General features: G+C 40.6%; 1 protein-coding gene across 7 annotated transcripts in view; it reads left to right on the forward strand.

Annotated features, from left to right (window-relative positions):
• Positions 1-15,455, forward strand: part of SUPT20H (SPT20 homolog, SAGA complex component) — a 53,283-nt gene that overhangs the window by 21,612 nt on the left and 16,216 nt on the right. For all 7 annotated transcript variants that reach the window (XM_079778753.1, XM_079778752.1, XM_079778750.1 and 4 more), the window contains exons 11-14: positions 1,693-1,849; positions 1,946-2,002; positions 11,090-11,161; positions 15,294-15,445. In XM_079778753.1, coding sequence (XP_079634879.1) covers positions 1,693-1,849; positions 1,946-2,002; positions 11,090-11,161; positions 15,294-15,445 — 438 coding nt within the window. The remainder of the gene's footprint in view (positions 1-1,692; positions 1,850-1,945; positions 2,003-11,089; positions 11,162-15,293; positions 15,446-15,455) is intronic.

Genomic DNA, 15,455 nt, shown 5'->3' on the forward strand with positions numbered 1-15,455 from the left:
TACCTTTGTGGGAAGGTAAACCAAAAGGTGCTCCTAAACAAGTAGCTCTAAATTTTGCTATTTCTGGTACCTTATCTTTCTCAAAGTATGGAAATGCTGTGTATTTGTTTTTTAAGTAGGATTGCTTTGTATTACTTTCTTTGTGTATTATAAGTTTTTTAATACTTTTGGTTTTGTATCGAACTGATGCATTCTTTGTATTTTTTTCAAATATATTTTTATTGATTATATTTATTTCAGAGAGAAAGGGAGAGGGTGAGAGAGATAGAAACATCAATGATGAGAGAGAATTATTGATCAGCTGCCTCCTGCACCCCTCCCACTGGGGATTGAGCCTGCAACCCAGGCAATGTGCCCTGACTGGGAATCGAACCACAACCTCATGGTTCATATGTCAACATTCAGCCACTGAACCATGCTGGTGAGGCTGTAAGTTTAGAGTCTATTCACCAAAAAGATAAAGACATTTATGAGCAGAAAGAATTACTTTTTTATTACTTCGTAATATCCAGTAACCAGTTTAAATTTTGTTAATATTACTTTTAAAGAAACGATAAAAAATTTATTTTGAGATATAGAAAAATATCAGTTTTACAAGTCAGTTTATAACTAACGCCTTTTATAACATAATTTATCTTTAAATGTTTTATTTCTTCTTAATAAAACGAATGCATGTAAATTTGGACTGCAGTTATAGTTGGCTCATCATTAAGTTCTCTTTACATAATTGTTTGAGTTGCCCATTTTGGATCTTCACCAAGTTTGAAGGAGCTTAAAACACCTATACATTTTCTAAATCGTTGACTTACTATTAAAATAAGATGCTGAGGAAATGGTAAGTCTTTGGAAATAATAAGTCTTTGGAAATAATGAAATAAAGCTATATTGGATCTGTCAGAAGCCCTAAAGAGTTTCCTTATATTCTTGTCTACATCTCTTCATGCCCAATGCCATTACCTTGGTCCAGGCCACCATAATCATCATAGCTTCTGTAATAAACTACTTCCTGATTGATTTTCCTGCTTTCACCTCTGATCCCTTCTGATCTATTTGTTATGTAAGCAAGCCAGAGTAATCTTAAAACATCAAATCAGATCATACCACCATTGCCTAAATTTTCCTAAAAGCATTCCATCACTCATACTAAATCTAAACACCTTATCATTGACCTGTAAGGCCTTGTTCTCTGACCTCACTCCTCTGTGGACCCTGATGCACCTATCTTTTCTGTATTTAAAACAAAATAAGTTTGTTTCTATCCAGCACCTTTTAAAATTTTTCTTTCTACTTCAAATACTAATTTCCTAATTTTGTATAGCTGGTTCCTTCTTGTCATTCATGTTTCCTGTCACATTTCATTTCTTCAGTTTTTTTCCTTCTCTAATACTGCCTTTCCTGTCACTTACTGCAGTATCTTCTGATTTTCCGCTACTGTTTATTTCTGTCTGAAATGATTTTACCTGTTTATATCTGAATGTCTATCTTCCACCCTGGACTATCAGCTCCATGGTTGCAGGAATTTGTCTTGTTCATTATTATTTCACTGGTGCCTAGGGACCATGCTTGGCAAGTGGTGGTATTCTACAGATGCTTGTGATTTAATTACATATTTAATGCTTACTTATTTAAACCCATATTTATTTTGAATTTCTTTTATTAGCTTACTTTATTTCAAATCTCTTAATATTTCAGGTGTTTCAAGCGGTATTCCAGGTCCTCTCTGAATCGACAGCAGGATCTGTCTCATTGTCTACCTCCTCCTCAGCTAAAATTACTTGATTTCTTACAAAAAAGAAAGGAAAGGAAAGTAGGTCAGCATTATGACCTCAAAATTTCTAAAGCAGGAAATGTAAGTAATATATTTTTAAATGAATCTTATTGTTATGCCAAAAGCCTTGCCTTATTTTGAATTTTCAGAATATTTATACTGTTTTTAACTTTTCAGTGTGTGGATATGTGGAAACGGAGTCCCTGTAATTTGACTGTACCTTCTGAAGTGGATGTAAGTTCATGAATTTCACTTATATTCATATAAGGTTCCTAAGTTTAACTAATAGTAGCTTATACTTTGGGCAAACGAAGAATCTTACTTTTTTTATTGTTTAAAGTATTACATATAGTAGTACATATACTCCTTTTTCCCCCCATTGACCTTCCACCAGCCTCCCCTACCCCCTGTTGCATGCCCTCATCCCACCCCCCCTCAGTGTCTTGTGTCCATTGGTTGTGCTTATATGCATGCATACAAATCCTTTGGTTGATCTCTTTCCCCCCATCCCCAACACTCCCCAGCCTTCCCACTGTAATTTGACAGTCTCTTTGGTGCTTTACTGCCTCTGTATCTATCTTTTTATACATCAGGTTATAACGTTCTTTATTTTCCATAAATGAGTGAGATCATGTGGTATTTTTCTTTCATTGACTGGCATATTTCACTTAACACAATGCTCTCCAGGTCCATCCATGCTGATGCAAATGGTAAGAATTCCTTCTTTCTTATAGCAGCGTAGTATTCCATTGTGTAGATGTACCATAGTTTTCTAATCCACGAATCTGCTGATGGGCATTTAGGCTGTTTCCAAATCTTAGCTATGGTGAATTGTGCTGCTATGAACATGGGGGTGCATACATTCTTTCTGATTGGTGTTTCTAGTTTCTTGGGATATATTCCTAGAAGGGGGATTACTAGGTCAAATGGGAGTTCCACTTTTAGTTTTTTGAGGAAACTCCATACTGTTCTCCACAGTGGCTGCACCAGTCCGCATTCCCACCAGAAGGGCCCGAGGGTTCCTTTTTCTACGCATCCTTCCAGCACTTGTCGTTTGTTGATGTGTTGATGATTGCCATTCTGACATTTGACAGATGGTACCGAATTGTCATTTTGATTTGCATATCTTGGATAATTAGTGACTTTGAGCATGTTTTCATGTGTCTCTTGGCCTTCCTTCTGTCTTCTTTCGAAAAGATTCTATTTAGGTCCGTTGCCCATTTTTTTATTGGATCATTTATCTTCCTTTTATTAAGTTGTATAAGTTCCCTGTAGATGTTGGAGATTAAACCTCTATCAGTGATAACATTTGCAAATATGTTCTCCCATACAGTGGGCTTTCTTGTTGTTTTGTTGATGGTTTCTTTTGCTGTGAAAAAGCTTTTTATTTTGATGTAGTCCCATTTGTTTATTTTCTCTTTGGCTTCCATTGCCCTAGGAGTGGTATCGGTGAAGAAATTGCTTCGGCATATGTCTGAGAATTCTCTGCCTGTAGATTCCTCTAGCATTTTTATGGTTTCCCATCTTATGTTTAAGTCTTTTATCCATTTTGAGTTTATTTTTGTGTATGGTATAAGTTGGTGATCTAGTTTCATTTTTTCACATGTATCAGTCCAATTTTCCCAACACCATTTATTGAAGAAACTGTCTTGACTCTATTGTATGTTCATGCCTCCTTTGTCAAATATTAATTGACCATAGTGGTTTGGATCGATATCTGGGTTCTCTATTCTATTCCATTGGTCTATATGTCAGTTCTTGTGCCAGTACGAGGATGCTTTGAGAACAGTAGCCTTGTAATACAACTTGAAATCTGGTATTGAGATTCCACCTACTTTGTTCTTCATCTCAGGATTGCTGTGGCTATTCCGGGTCTTTTTTTATTCCAGATGAATTTTTGGAGAGTTCTTTCTAGGTCTGTGAAATAAGCCATTGGTATTTTAATGGGGAGTGCATTGAATCTATACATTGCTTTGGGTAGTATGGACATTTTAATGATGTTGATTCTACCAATCCATGAACATGGTATGTTCTTCCATCTGTTTACATCTTCCTCTATCTCTTTTTTCAGTGTCCTGTACTTTTCCGCGTATAGGTCTTTTACCTCCTTAATTAAGTTTATTCCTAGGTATCTTAATTGTTTTTGTGTGATGGTAAATGGGATTGCTTTTTAAGTCTCTCTTTCTGTACATTTACTATTGGTGTATAGAAATGCCATAGATTTCTTGGCGTTAATTTTGTATCCTGCTACATTCCCAAATTCATTTATTAAGTCTAATAGTTTTTTGATGGCGTCTTTTGGGTTTTTTATGTACAGTATCATGTCATCTGCAAATAAGGACAGCTTTACTTCTTCTTTTCCAATTTGGATGCCTTTTATTTCTTCTTCTTGTCTAATCGCAATGGCTAATACTTCCAGTACTATGTTGAACAGGAGTGATGAGAGTGGGCATCCCTGTCTTGTTCCTGTTCTTAGGGAAAGTGGTTTTAGTTTTTTCCCATTGAGTATGATGTTGGCTGTGGTTTATCATATATCGCTTTTATTATGTTGAGGTATGACCCTTCTATTCCCACTTTGCTATGAGTTTTTATCAAAAAAGGTTGTTGGATTTTGACAAATGCTTTTTCTGCATCAATTGATATGTGATTTTATCTCTCAATTTGTTTATGTAATGTATCATGTTTATTGATTTTCCGATATTGTGCCATCCTTGCATCCCTGGGATAAATCCTACTTGGTCATGGTGTATGATCTTTCTGATGTACTGCTGGAGCCGATTTGCTAGAATTTTGTTGAGGATTTTGGCATCTATGTTCATGAGGGATATTGGCCTGTAATTCTCTTGCATTGTGTTGTCTTTATCTGGTTTTGGTATTAGGGTGATGCTGGCTTCATAGAATGAGCTTGGAAGTGTTGCTTCCTTTTTAATTTTTTGGAACAGTCTGAGGAGGATAGGTTTTAGTTCTTCCTTGAGTGTTTGGTAAAACTCCCCTATGAAGCCATCTGGCCCCGGGCTTTGTTTGCTGGAAGCGTTTTGATGACTGCTTCAATTTCTTCCATAGTTAATGGCCTATTGAGATGTTTAGATTCTTCCAGATTGAGTTTTGGAAGCTTGTATTTTTCTAGTAATATGTCCATTTCCTCCAGGTTGTCCAGTTTGTTGGAATAGAGTTGTTCATAGTATTTTTTAACAATCCTTTGTATTTCTGTGGGGTCTGATGTTATTTCTCCTCTTTCATTTCTGATTTTGTTTATTTGGGTCTTCTCTCTTTGCTTCTTGGTGAGCCTGGCTGGAGGTCCATCAATCTTGTTTATCCTTTCAAAGAACCAGCTTTGATTTTGTTGATCTTTTGTATTGTTTTTTTGGTCTCTATGTCATTTATCTCCACTGTGATCTTTATTATTTCCTTCCTTCTGGTTACACTGGGCTTTTCTTGATGCTCTCTTTCTAACTCTTTGTGTTGTAGGGTTAGGTAATTTATTACCATTGTTTCTTGTTTTTTGCAGTAGGCTTGTAGAGCTATGAACTTCCCTCTCAAGACTGCTTTCGCTGTGTCCCATAGATTTTGGATTGTTGTGTTTTCATTGTCGTTTGTTGCCATGATGTTTTTTTATTTCTTCTTTGATCTCTCCGGTTTTATAGCATGCTAGTTAGTCTCCATGTGTTTGATTTTTTTGGATTGTTTTTATTGTAGTTGATTTCCAGTTTTGTGCCACTGTGATCTCAGAAGATGCTTGATATGATTTCTATCCTCTTGAATTTGAGGAGACTTTGCCTGTGACCCAGTATATGGTCTATCTTTGAAAATGACCCATGTGCACTTGAGAAGAATGTATATTCTGTGGCTTTGTGGTGGAATATTCTGAAGATGTAAATTCTATCTGATTTAGTGAGTCATTTAGGATTGATGTTTCTTTGCTGATTTTTTGTTTAGAGGATTTATGTCCTTCACTTTGAGATCTAAGTTGTCAGATATATGTATTGCTACCCCAGCTTTTTTTTTTCATTTCCATTCGCCTGGAAAACCTTTTTCCATACCTTCACCATCATCAGTCTGTGTGAGTCCTTTGTTCTGAGGTGGGTCTCCTATAGACAGCAGATATATGGGTCACATTTTCTTAGCCACTCAGCTACCCTATGTCTTTCGATTGGGGCATTTAATCCTTTTACATTTAAACTTATTATTGATAGATACTTGTTTGTTGCCATTTTTATTCTTTAACCCTGTGGTCCTTCTTCACTTCCTATTTCTTTTTTTTTTACTGGAGACCCTTTAGTATTTCTTGCATTGCTGATTTGGTGGTAATAAACTCCCTTAGTTCCTTTTTGTCTGTGAAGCTCCTGATTTCACCTTCAATTTTGATTGATAGCCTTGCTGGGTACAGTATTCTTGGATTAAGACCTTTCATTTGCATGACTTTGTATATTTAATTCCATTCTCTCTGGCCTGATGTGTTTCTGTTGAGAAATCAGTTGCTAGTCTGGTGGGGTTTCCTTTGTATGTAACTTTCTGTCTCTCTCTGGCCGCTTTTAAGATTCTTACTATGTTGTTGGTGTTTGCCAATTTAATTATAACGTGCCTTGGCGTCGGTCTTTTGGGTTTCATTTTGCTTGGGACTCTGTGAGCTTCTTGTATTTGTGTGGGTCTTTTCTTCCCTATATTAGGGAAGTTTTCAGTCATTATTTCTTCAAACATGTTTTCTATTCCTTGCAGTTTCCTTTCCATTTGGCACCCCTATTATGTGGATGTTGTTTTGTTTTGTGTTGTCCCAAATTTCCCTTAGGCTCTCCTCCTGCATTTTAATTTTTTTTCCTAGAAGCTGCTCTACTTGGGTATTTTTTTCTACCTTGTCTTCTAGCTCACTGATGCGGTCCTGTGCTTCTTCTAGTCTACTCTTGATGCTTTCTATTGAGTTCTTTACAACAGCGATGTCATTTTTCATTTCTTCTTGGTTCTTCTTCATTTTCTCTTGGTTCTTACACATATTGTCGAATTTGTCTTCCATTCTTTTCATCTACCTTATGATCATTTCTCTGAATTCTTTCTCTGACAGGTTGCTTGCCTCCATTTCATTTACTTCCTTTTCTGGTGATGCCTGCTTTTCTTTCATATGTGGGCTGTTTCTTTGTCTCCTCATGATCTCTCTTCTCCAGGTGTCTGGTTATATAATTCTCTCTTTCCTTTTTGTGAGGGAGTATAGAGCTCCTCTGAATCCGCGTGCTTGCGGCAGTTGGATAGCGGTGTTCTCGGGTTCACAGCTGTTTGGTGGGTGCTGTAGTTGTAGATTCCCCAGACTTTTCAGGCATCCAATAACATCCACTTTCCCCTTCAAGATGGCACGGTCTCCACGTCCAAGCGGGTCGCTCTGGGAGGGAACCCAGCAGCAGTGGGGGCTTTCCGGTCGGGGGAGCCCCGTCCAGCAGTCCTCACAGTCTCCTGGAGTATAGCTGTCCCTCAACTCACCAACAAACACTCCCCGTGTGACCACTCACTCTCCCTTTGTTTTCTCACTCACATAGTCTCTTGCAGTCTGCCTTCCCGTTGGCAGCCATCTTCCTATCCCACCTTACTTTTTAAAAAACAAAATAATGAATTGTTTTTTAAGTAAACTGATCAGTTTTAGAATCTATATTCTTCTTTTACATTTACTTGTGTAATAAGACTGTAATTCCTTAACATAGATCTGTGTTTAAAGCAGGAATAATAACCAAAGAATTTTGAAACGAGGAAAAAGATGATACGTCTATACTAATAAAAGCCTATGTGGTCGTCACGCCCTCATGCCGTGATGCCCTCACGCCGTAACAATCCATCACCAGGAGGCTGTGTGCGCAGTGGGCACGTGCGGGTGGTTGGGCCTGCATGCACAGCAAGGTGTACGCAGGTGGGCGGGGACTTGACGCTGCACCCGCGATGCGGAGGCAGATCCCAGCAGCTCCACGCGGCGATGCCGGGGGTCTGGTAGCTCCACACGATGTAGAGGTGGGGCCCCCGGCTCTGGCCTACCTTTTTGGGGCAATCCATCGAGGAGCTCCGGATGGGTGGGTGGGCCTACCTCTTTGGGGAGATCAATCGCGGGGCTCCCGCACTGTGAGAGAGCACAGGCCAGGCTGGGAACCCCCCTCCACCCCTATTGCAGTGGTCGGCAAACCACGGCTCGCAAGCCACATGCGGCTCTTTGGCCCCTTGAGTGTGGCTCGTCGTTAGAACCACTTCTTCAAAATAGACTCGCCCAGGCTGAAAACCAACTTCTGCGCGTGGGCCACGAAGTTTCAATCGCACTGTACGTGCGCGCCCGCAGGTGGTATTTTGTGGAAGAGCCACACTCAAGGGGCCAAAGAGCCACATGTGGCTCATCAGCCGCAGTTTGCTGACCACTGCCTTAGTGCATGAATTTTGTGTACTGGACCTCTAGTATTATATAACACTAGAGGCCCTTTGCACGAAGAATCGTGCAATAGACCTTCCTTCACCTGGCTACTGGCACCAGTTTTCCTTCCGCCTTCTTTCAGGAGGGGGCTTGGACCCCAGCGGCAGGGGCGGCAGCGTGAGGCGGGAGCTGCCGGACCCCACACCGCCATCCGTGATTGGGGCGCCGCCGCCGGCCCCATCAGTCCCCCATCGGTCCCCCCTCACCGGTGGCCGATCCGCGCCTCTCAATGGCCGGATCGGCCACCCCGAGTCCCGCCCCCCAGCCTTCCGCCGGCCCAATTGTGGGCGTAGCAGAGTGATGGTTATTTGCATATTACCCTTTTATTAGGTAGGATGCATAAAATGCTTCTTTTTGTTTTTAATATTTTATCATAATTTCCTGGTAATGCTTCTTTACTCAAACTGGGTAAATTTAAAAGTTAACGCCGAAACCGGTTTGGCTTAGTGGATAGAGCGTCGGCCTGCGGACTGAAAGGTCCCAGGTTCGATTCCGGTCAAGGGCATGTACCTTGGTTGCGGGCACATCCCCAGTAGGGGGTGTGCAAGAGGCAGCTGATCGATGTTTCTCTCTCATCGATGTTTCTAACTCTCTATGCCTCTCTCTTCCTCTCTGTAAAAAATCAATAAAATTAAAAAAAAAAATTTAACTGTATTAGAGCAGTGGCCAAGATGAGGAACCTTGGGTGGTATTCTTTGCTGATCTATAATATGTACGATCAAAGACAGGAAAGGGATCTGATGTCTCTAGTTATTTTATTTTCCTATTTCTTTCTCCTGCATTTTTTATTTACTCAACTTTTTATAATTGGTTAGTTATTTTAACAGATGTTTCCTCTTCTGCATTATTTCCATGGTAACACATGTACTATTCTTATTATCTACTAGAGGCCTGGTGAATGAAATTTGTGTACTCAGGGGGTGTCCCTCAGCCCGGCCTGTGCCCTCTTGCAGTCTGGGAGCCTTTGGGGGATGTCTGACTGACGGCTGGGGAGCGGGCCTAAACTGGCAGTCAGGCATCCTTAGCACTGCCACGGAGGCGGGAGAAGCTCCTGCCACTGCCGTTGCGCTTGCCAGCCATGAGCCCAGCTTCTGGCTGAGCAGTGCTCTTCCTGTGGGAGAGCACTGACCACCAGGTGGCAGCTCCTCCGTTGAGCATCTGCTCCCTGGTGGTCAGTGTGCAACATAGCAACCAGTCGATTTGCATATTAGCCTTTTATTATATAGGATGATTTTTTTTTAAATAGTGAAAAGCACAAAGCCAAAATCATTAAAAGTAGACTGAATATGTAACTCAATAGAGTTAGCCACATTACCTTTTGGTAATTTATGTACTCCTTTAGGAATGCAGCCTGCGAAAGAGATATTTAGTGTAAATACCAAAGGGTGAAATACAGATTTAGAGGGCAGGCTGAATATCTAAAGCAATGCTTACCAAACTTTAATGTATATATGAATTACCTGGATTGCTGGCAGATTCCAATTTAGCAAGCTTGGGCTCGGGCCTGAAATGCTGCAGTGCTGACAGGCTCTTAGGTTGTGTTGTACTGAGGTCCACAAACCACACCTTGAGTATCAAAGCCCTAATACAAAGTTTCTCAATCTGGCTTAATTAAATGAAGTCGTCCAGGATACCAGTTAAACATATAGATTTCAAGCTTCACTTCATACTTAGTGAACTAAATTAGATCTCCAGTGTAGGGACATGGAAATCCCAATTTTTACCAGTTACCCAGCTGAGTCTAAGTCACTCTTAAGTTCATAGTTAGCCCTAGACAGTTTGACTCAGTGGATAGACAGTTGGACTAAACAGTCCTGGGTTCGATTCTGGTCAGGGGCGTGTACCTCAGTTGCAGGCTCCTCCCTGGCCTGGGCCCTGTATAGGGAGTGTGCAGGAGGCAACCAATGTGTTTCTCTCACATTGATATTTCTGTTTTTCCCTCTCTTTTCCACTCTCTCTAAAAATCAATGGAAAAATATCCTTAGGTGAGGATTAAAAAAACACACAAACAAAATCATGGTTATCAGAAATATGAGAGCATTTGACTTGCACAGACTAGTAGGAAATATGCAATATATATGGCCCCAGTCTGACTAAAAACTGGACAAGGTTCATACAGATTTGATCAACTTTAATGTAACTTCCCTAGTTTCCTTCCAGTTTTGTCCCCACTGTTACATGCTAACTTCTGTTTCATTAAAAATCCAGCCAAAGGAAAAGGTCCTGATCCTAATCACCTCTCAAACATTCTGATTTTCCTAAAGGACAAATGTGATAACAGTTTATGGAATAAAAAGAAGAGGCATTGTCCAAGAAAGCACTGTGTTTATTGTGTTTGTTTAATGGCAAATAATTTGATTCTAATTTTGTTTTATTTTAAAAATCAGTTAGTGTAATATAATATATCAGGAGAGTTTTAAACTAAAGATGAGTAGTCAGTGATATTAGTGACTCAAGAATTCTTGTGCTAAAAAGTATATTGTACTAGAGGCCCAGTGCACAAAATTCGTGCACTCGAGGGGGTGGTGTCCCCTAAGCCCAGCCTGCACCCTCTCATAGTCCGGGATGTCCACTTGCCAATTCAGTCCCGCTCCCCGCGTCATCCTTAGCACTGTCCTCCACCGCTGCTGCGCTCACCAGCTGTGAGCACGGCTTCTGGCTGAGTGGCGCTCTCCCTGTGGGAGCGCACTGACCACCAGGGGGCAGCTCCTGCATTGAGCATCTGCTTCCTGGTGGTCACTGCACATCATAGCAACCGGTTGTTCCACCGTTTGGTTGATTTGCATGTTAGCCTTTTATTATATAGGATTGTTAAGTTACTTAGATTCTTCTCTTTGGTCTTAATACTGATTCCATTATATCTCATGTCTCTTGATTTGATTGCTTAGGTGGAGAAATATGCTAAAGTGGAAAAGTCTATCAAATCTGATGACTCACAACCAACAGTCTGGCCAGCCCATGTAAGTAACCATTATAGTCTTCATTTCTAATGTTCCTAATCTGGGATCTGAATTTATTAAACAAAGTGTGGCTTCCAGTTTAAAAGGCAATTTTAATGCATAACTGCATGTTTACTTTTGCTGCGGTTGCATATTGATAGTTCTGATTTGTTTTGCTTCAAATTAGTAAGTAGTAAATTATTTTAAGTATATTTGTTAAGGAAGTATTCTATGTACATTTCCCTATTTGTAATAATAGTGGGAGAAATGGGTATAATTTATTAAATAAAGTGAATCTGGAAATGCCTTCCTATTGCCAGATCTGTTAGTATGTCATTTATGTCTGATTTTTGTTAATTATGATTGTGCCCACTAGAGAAGGTGTTTGGAGTCTAGGAAAGAAAGGTTTAAAGAGTTTATCTGAGCCAAAGCTGAAGGCCAGATCTAGAAGCAAAATCTCAAAAGATTGAGAAAATACCTTAAGGAATAAGTTTTATAGCTTACTTTAATTATTTTAATCAAAGGGGAAGACAAGAAGGAAGGTTACATGAAAGCCATTGGTGGTAAATTACGGAGGCAGGAGAAAGTAAAGCAGGGAAATCTCTTGAATTGGATAAAAAGTAAAATAGTGGTAAAAAAAATTTTTTTCACTGGTGGCTGCAGGATAGTTAACATTGAACATAACTTGGTTTACAGAGTTATGCAGGTCAAAGATAGGAATGATGTGGTTGTCTTACCCCGGGCCTGCGGTGTTTATCTCTGGAGGTTTGAGGAGATCATTCTGACATTTTAAGTATGTTATCCTAGATGCACAAATGGCTAAGATTTGCTTAAGGCTGTGGTCGGCAAACTGCGGCTCGCGAGCCACATGCGGCTCTTTGGCCCCTTGAGTGTGGCTCTTCCACGAAATACCACAGCCTGGACGAATCTATTTTGAAGAAGTGGCATTAGAAGAAGTTTAAGTTTAAAAAATTTGGCTCTCAAAAGAAATTTCAATCGTTGTACTATTGATATTTGGCTCTGTTGACTAGTGAGTTTGCCGACCACTGGCTTAAGGTAAAGATTATCATAGATAGGTGCTAGGACCCGACTTGCATTATAACGTAATCAGGAGTTTTTATGATCAGAACATCCCATGTGGTTACCTTCACTTATTGAATTTGTCAGGTCTGCCAGGTAGTCCCCCCCCTTTTTAAAAAATTTTATTGATTGATTTGTTGTTGTTAGTGAGAGAGGAATGGGTAGGGAGAGAGAGAGAGAGAAATATTGATGAGAAAGTTACCCTCTATTTCTATTTTTCTAGTGGTTTTTAGAAATCATGAACAGATGTTGAATTTTCTTGTGTGCTTTTCCTGATATCAGCTGATATCTTGAGATTTTTCTTTTAAAAAACACCAAAAATCTTTATTTTTGAGAGCATTATAAATGTCTCCCTTTTCTTCTCCCCATTGCCCGCCTCCACTCGGTTTCCATCCAACCCCAAGCCTTCATCACCTTATTGTATGTCCATAGGTAAAGCATATATGCATATAAATTCTTTAGTCAGTCTCTTCCTGGCTCTACTACCCACTTCCCTCTGAGATTCGTTAGTCCGTTCCATGTTTCCATGCATCTGGTTCTATTTTATTCATTAGTTTATTTTGTTCATTAGATTCCTTGTTCATTTATTTTGATTTTTACATTCAATTGTTGATAGATATGCATTTATTGCTGTTTTACTGATCATATTTTTTATCTCTCCTTCTACTTCTCCTCCTCCTCCTCCTCCTCCTCCTCCTCCTCCTTCTCCCTCCGCCCCCCTCATTCTCCCCCCTTTAACATTTCATATAATACTGATTTAATGCTGATGAACTCCTTTAGCTTTTCCTTATCTGGGAAGCTCTTTATCTGATTTTCAATTCTAAATGATAGTTTTGCTGGGTGGAGTAATCTTGGTCCTTGCTTTTCATCACTTTGAATATTTCTTGCCACACCCTTCTGGCCTGCAAAATTTCTGTTGAGAAACCAGCTGACAGTCTTACAGGTGCTCCCTTGTAGGTAACTAACTGCTTTTCTCTTGCTGCTTTTAAGAGTCTCTCTTTGTCTTTCAACTTTTGCATTTTAATTGTGATGTGTCTTGATGTAGGCTTCTTTGGGTTCATCTGTTTGGGACTCTCTGTGCTTCCTGGACTTGTATATCTATTTCTGTCACCACGTAGGGAAATTTTTCTGTCATTATTTTTTCAAATAGGTTTTCTTGTTCCCTCTCTTCTCCTTCTGGTGCCCTCATGATCCGAGTGTTGGTACCCTTGAAGTTGTCCCAGAGCCTCCTTACACTATGTTCATATTTTTGGATTTTTCTTTTTACTGTTCTAATTGGGTGTGGGTTTTTTTGCTTCCTTATATTCTAAGTTATTGATTTGACTCAGCACCCTCTACTCTACTGTTGAATCCCTGTAAATTATTCTTTATTTCAGTTAATGTATGCTGCATTTCTTGCTGGTCCTTTTTTATGTTGTTGATCTCATTAAGTTCCTTGAATTTCTCATTAAGTTCCTTGAGCATCACTGTAACCATTGTTTTGAAGTCTGTATCTATTAAGTTTTCTTGCTTCCATTTCCTTTAGTTCTTTTTCTGGAGATTTCTTTGATTTGTGACATATTTATTTGTCTCTGCATTTTGGCTGCTTCCCTGTGTTTGTTTCTATGTACTAGGTAGATATGCTATGTCTCCTAGATGTGGTAAGTGTCCTATAGGGCCCAGTGGCTCGGCCTCACCAGTTACCTGAGCTGGGCACCCAAGCAGCACCTCTGTGTGAGCTATGTGCACTGTCATAAGATAGGTGAGCCTTGATTTGTATTGGCATCATTGGGAGGGATTGACCCCCATGCCAATTGGTTGTGCTAATCAGCTGGGACTATAGTTGAAGAGCTGCTCTGCAGGAGCCAAAGAACTTCCCAGATAAGGAAAAGCTAAAGGAGTTCATCATCATCAACCCTATGGAACTGGACTTGGTTCAGTGGGGCTTTGGTGCTCACTGTGTCCACCCTTTCACTGTCAACTCATGAAAGTGGTAGGGTTGTGATCTTGTGTGCTTGAAGTTGACCACCAGTTGCACTGCCTCTGGGGCTTCCCAGGAGGTACAAAGTCAGCCTCTGCCTGTGCCCTGCCTGGGGCCACCCAGTATGAGCTACAAAGTGGTCTGTAGATGGTGCTATTTATGTTGAGTTTGGAGTTGCCCAGGAGAGGCCAAGCTGTGAACTAGGGTGGGCTGTGGCTAATTCAGGGCCTGGGGCCACTTACTAAGAAGTACCTGGGATGCTGATGTCAGCTGCTACTTGTTTGAAAGATTTTAGGAAAATCCAAAGTATGAGGCAGGAGAGGCCAGTTATATGGAAAAGCCACTGGAAATAGCTTGGATGAGCTTGCAAGTAGGGAGGGTGTCTCAGGGAATCACCAGGGTGGGTGAGAAGTGTGAGCCATGTTAAAGGAGATTCAGATATGGCCCAGCATGTCAGCTCTATGGTAGGGAGAGCTCAGCACAGAAACACTGGCCTCTGGCAGCACTTCTGTCTGGGAGAAAGCTGCCCCTCCAGCTTTTGCCCTGATTCCAGACAAGTTAGTTCCTCCCCAGATGTTCCAGGTTCCTTTCAAACTGCTGCTCCAACACTGGAACTCACAGGGAGTAAGTCCAAGTAAGTTTGGAAGTGGGCCCTTTAAGAGGAACTGCCTGGAACTCCCCCCACCTTCATGTCACTCAGTCACAACCCCGGCTCATTTTTACAGCCAGAAGTCATGGGGACTTTTCTTTCCAGTTCTGGAACCCTAGGCTGGGGCCTGATGTGATCCAGTGACCCTGTGTTCCTCAGGAAAACCTCCATGGCCAACATATCCCTCCTGATTTTAAACTGCCACACATGGGTGTGGGACCAGCCAGGTCCACAATTCCGCCCCTCCTACCAGTCTTGATGTGCTTCTTCATTAATTCCCAGCTGTAGGACTTCCGTTCAGCTAGATTTCAGGTGGTTCTGAACGATGATTGTTGTATGTTTTAGTTGTAAATCTCGATGTGGTTGTAGGTGGTGGGGAGTACAGAGTTTACCTATGCCACAATCTTTACTGGATGTCTCTGTAGCCCCCTTTTGTTCATAATGGGATGCTCTATCTTTTTCAGGATGTCAAAGATGATTATGTATTTGAATGTGAAGCTGGTAATCAGAAAACAAAGCTGACCATTTTTCAGTCACTTGGTGATCCACTTTACTATGGTAAAATTCAGCCATGTAAAGAAGATGAAGAGATTGACAGCCAGATGTCTCAATCCCAGTGAGTTCTG

This window comes from Cnephaeus nilssonii (assembly GCF_951640355.1).
Source record: "Cnephaeus nilssonii genome assembly, chromosome: 8".
Taxonomy (NCBI): domain Eukaryota; kingdom Metazoa; phylum Chordata; class Mammalia; order Chiroptera; family Vespertilionidae; genus Cnephaeus; species Cnephaeus nilssonii.